At 37.1% G+C, this 3,696-nt stretch overlaps 1 protein-coding gene across 4 annotated transcripts in view; it reads left to right on the forward strand.

Moving 5' to 3' along the window:
• The window catches only part of LOC131988243 (guanine nucleotide-binding protein G(I)/G(S)/G(O) subunit gamma-2), a 29,790-nt gene extending 27,602 nt beyond the window's left edge, over positions 1–2,188 (forward strand). For all 4 annotated transcript variants that reach the window (XM_059353339.1, XM_059353340.1, XM_059353341.1 and 1 more), the window contains one exon: positions 1,145–2,188. In XM_059353339.1, coding sequence (XP_059209322.1) covers positions 1,145–1,273 — 129 coding nt within the window. In that variant the 3' untranslated portion in view covers positions 1,274–2,188. The remainder of the gene's footprint in view (positions 1–1,144) is intronic.
• Positions 2,189–3,696: the final 1,508 nt, after the last annotated feature.

Here is a 3,696-nt window from a genome sequence, read left to right on the forward strand (position 1 = left end):
ATAAATCATGTTGGGTTTTTTTTAGTATGTAAACAAAAGCCACAGTGTGGTTTTATGCTGCAAACACACAGTTAGTTTTTTTAAAAACCGGTTTCCACCTCTTTCACTCCACACCTCTCACATGATTATCTGGAAGCTATTCAAAAAATATTCAAAAGACACAAGACATTGAAAGCCTCCTATTTTTTGTTTCAAGCTGGGAACCAACTTTTTCGGGTTCAAAACCAATGTAGTTCTGGTGGAACAGTTCAAAATCAGCTGTTGACCTGGTTCCATGTTTGTGGAAAAGGTGTAACACTGTGCAAGGTACCACCAATAAACACTCACAAACATTTAGGGTTCAGTATGTTTTGTTTTTTGTCAAAGAACACTTACATGTAGACTGCGAGGGCCAGGGATCGAACCTCTGACCTTCTGATAAGAGGATGGCAGCTCTACCTGAGCCACCCAATCCTCGGAAAAGTCTGGAACCTCCCAGTAAATTCCCACAACCAATCAGAGCAACGAAGCATGTGACATAGCGCTGAGTGACACATGCAAGTTGGAGCGGTGCTTGTTTTGTTTTGAAGCAGGACAAACATGGCCTCTGGGTCAAAAACTTTCTCAAATACAGCTAACCGGGTGAGAAATAGGCAACAAAATAACAGGATCTTGATTAATTTTTGATTTGTGACGGCTTGTTTGATAGTTTGATGTCAGATAGATAGATAGATAGATGGATAGATGGATAGATGGATAGATAGATTGATAGATTGATAGATAGATCGATAGATCGATAGATAGACTACAGTATTACACTGGCTTCAAAACAGACAGTGCAAAAGTTATTTTTGTGCATTATAAAACCTCTGATTTATTCATTGGTGCAATTTGAGCCAGCCTTCCTGATCAGACCAGAATCATCCGCCAGAATGAAACTCCTCCTGAAGGCATTTGCTCCCATCACAGATACTGTGGACACTAGAGGGCGCCACATAACAACAAACGAATATGTGTCGTAAAAAGTTGTGTGCAAAGACAGCCTATACCGCCATTTATTGGGTTAGGATGTTCTGCAATAATTGTTAAACCTCAACTTTAACTTTATCTCAGCGTATACTGACATTATACGTGTATATGTGTGTGTGTGTCTGTTTAATTCCAGGTGTCAAAAGCAGCGGCAGACTTAATGTCATACTGCGAAGCCCACGCCAAAGAGGACCCTCTGTTATCGCCAGTGCCAGCATCAGAGAACCCGTTCAGGGAGAAGAAGTTCTTCTGTGCCATCCTGTAAACTCGGCATGGCCCCTCAGCCGTCCGCTCAGAGTGGGACTTTGAACGTGGACGTTCAAAATAAGTAGAAATCTTCTAGTAGGAGGGCGCTGCAATTTATTGCCCCTCTTGTTCTCGAACGGCACCTAAAGCGTGCACAAATTAAAACCCACAGAGTTTACATGTAACCATTAAAGGGGGTTGTGATTGTGATTTTTTGAGGGGTGTTGCAGCATGTTGAAGGGGTCTGTGCTTTTAGATGACACGAAACGGATGATGATGAGTGTGATGATGAGACGTGACGGACAACCAGTCAACCTTCCGAGTCTTCAGGTTGTGATGTGTACAAAACAAAAAAAATAGATAAAATGAGAATAAAAATATTTTGTGGTTCTTTTTGGGACTTCCTGTTAAATGGTTTGTTGGTGGGTCGAGCGCCGTAGGACAGCAAATTAAAAAATACGCCTACCACTAGACGCCACCTGATTATTGGAATGTTTTTTTAAGTTGTTTTATGTTTATTTCAACTTTACCTATCACCTAGATATCTTTCTATATCTGTACGTGAAACAGCTCTTTTTTGTTTTTACACCAACAGGTTAGTGAAAGCTTTTTTAACAGGATGTTTGAAACATTCGACTCTTCTGTGATTCTTCTTCACAAAATACCTGTCTGAAAATCAGTCTCTGTGTATCGACATCTATCTGGCAAATGTGATGCAGTTTGTCTCCTTCAGATACAAAACCCTCTTTCTACTGTTTGTATAAAATGACTAGCAAGTAAACTGTGCTGTGCTGTGAGTTCTGAATGTTTGTGTTTGTATCATTAACTATTGCATGAAACGGACTTCTCTATTTCTTTTCTTGTGGAGATTGTATGAAACGGGGCGGCCTCCATCTGGAAGTGCCAAAACATATTAAAAAGAAGAATGATTCAATACGGACTCAACAAGGACATCTCTCACATAAATAATACTGGTGATAAGTTTAAGCTGCAGATGTTTCAACTAAATTGATGAAGACTGGTTTGAAATTTCAGACATGCAAATTTGAAAAAAACATTTTAACCTCAAAATCTTTAAATATTTATTTATGTTTCTTGACATCATAAATATGCTGTATTCCATGTTCCAATTCTTAATTAAAACTGTATTGTACTTGCACTAAGAGTAATATTTAAGCCTAAAACCCAAATGAAATTATAATTTAATTAATCTTTACTTGTTATTCACCCTGACATGCACAAAATGTAGCATACTTTAAAACTTTGCACTCTTCTTAGAACTGAAATAACATAATCTGGATTTGATTAGTGCTTGGTGGCACAATACAACCAAAAAATGGTTAATTGAGTTGAGTTTAACCTTTAACCTTTACAAGCGCCGTTTCACGTTTTTTTGAATGAGATATTTTTTTTTGCAGGAGATAATATGCCCTCTACAGGTATGTTGGTAAAACTGCATGGGTGATATAAATATATATACATTTTATTTTTTATTTGATATGCACAATACAACAAGGACCAGGAACACAACAGAAAAAATAAGCAAGTTGTGCAAGTGAGATAAAAATAAAAATAAATAAAAGCTTGCAGAAACAATCTCACCTCAAGAAGAAATAAATACAACGAATACAGAAAATGCCAATAAAAAAGTAATGTATTCACAAAAGTAAATAAACAAATAATCAAAAAACAATCACAAGGTAATTTACATTCATTAAGCAAATGTATCACAAATAATAATATATATTTATACTATATTATTTATTTTATTTGACAAAACTGGTCATTTTAAGTGCAAGATTTTAAAAAGTAAATTTTAAATACACCGTTGCAATCTTGCAAAGTAAGAGCCTTTTTTATGAAGAATGAAAGCAAAATTTGGGCATTTTTGGACATTTATCATTTATTTTCAGCACACCATACACACAATTGCATCATAGAAACAATCATAAGCACATAATATAATAGGATTAATGAGATTACAACAGTGGCGGCTCGCCTATAGAGGGCGCTGGGGCGCCGCCCTCCCGCCGACCTGCCTCCCTGTTTTTTTTTTTATTTAAAAAAAAAAAGAATAATCTTTCCCATTTTGAGAAATAATCTATGTTGATTACATTCTAATAATGTATTTACTTTAGAATATCTTTAAAATCCTCCAGAATTATTTTTCATTCACTTTCATGGTCAATGTTTATCATTTTGGTGAAGTACCTATCTTCCTGGGGCGCTCGTTCGCTCAGCACAACAAGCGTGAATTTTAAGCCAATGGTTCCACGGTTGCTATGCAGAAAAGTACATATTTTGCCAATCAGCGTCGTCGATTTTGTTTAGGGCGCTGAAAATATCGCCCCAAGTTGCGCGCTAACGTGCAGTGGTGCGCGCATTTGCCGTTCACCTCAGAGAGGAGCAGAATGGCGACTTCGAGGACAATCGACGTTTTTG

Source organism: Centropristis striata, chromosome 16, assembly GCF_030273125.1.
Source record: "Centropristis striata isolate RG_2023a ecotype Rhode Island chromosome 16, C.striata_1.0, whole genome shotgun sequence".
Classification (NCBI taxonomy): domain Eukaryota; kingdom Metazoa; phylum Chordata; class Actinopteri; order Perciformes; family Serranidae; genus Centropristis; species Centropristis striata.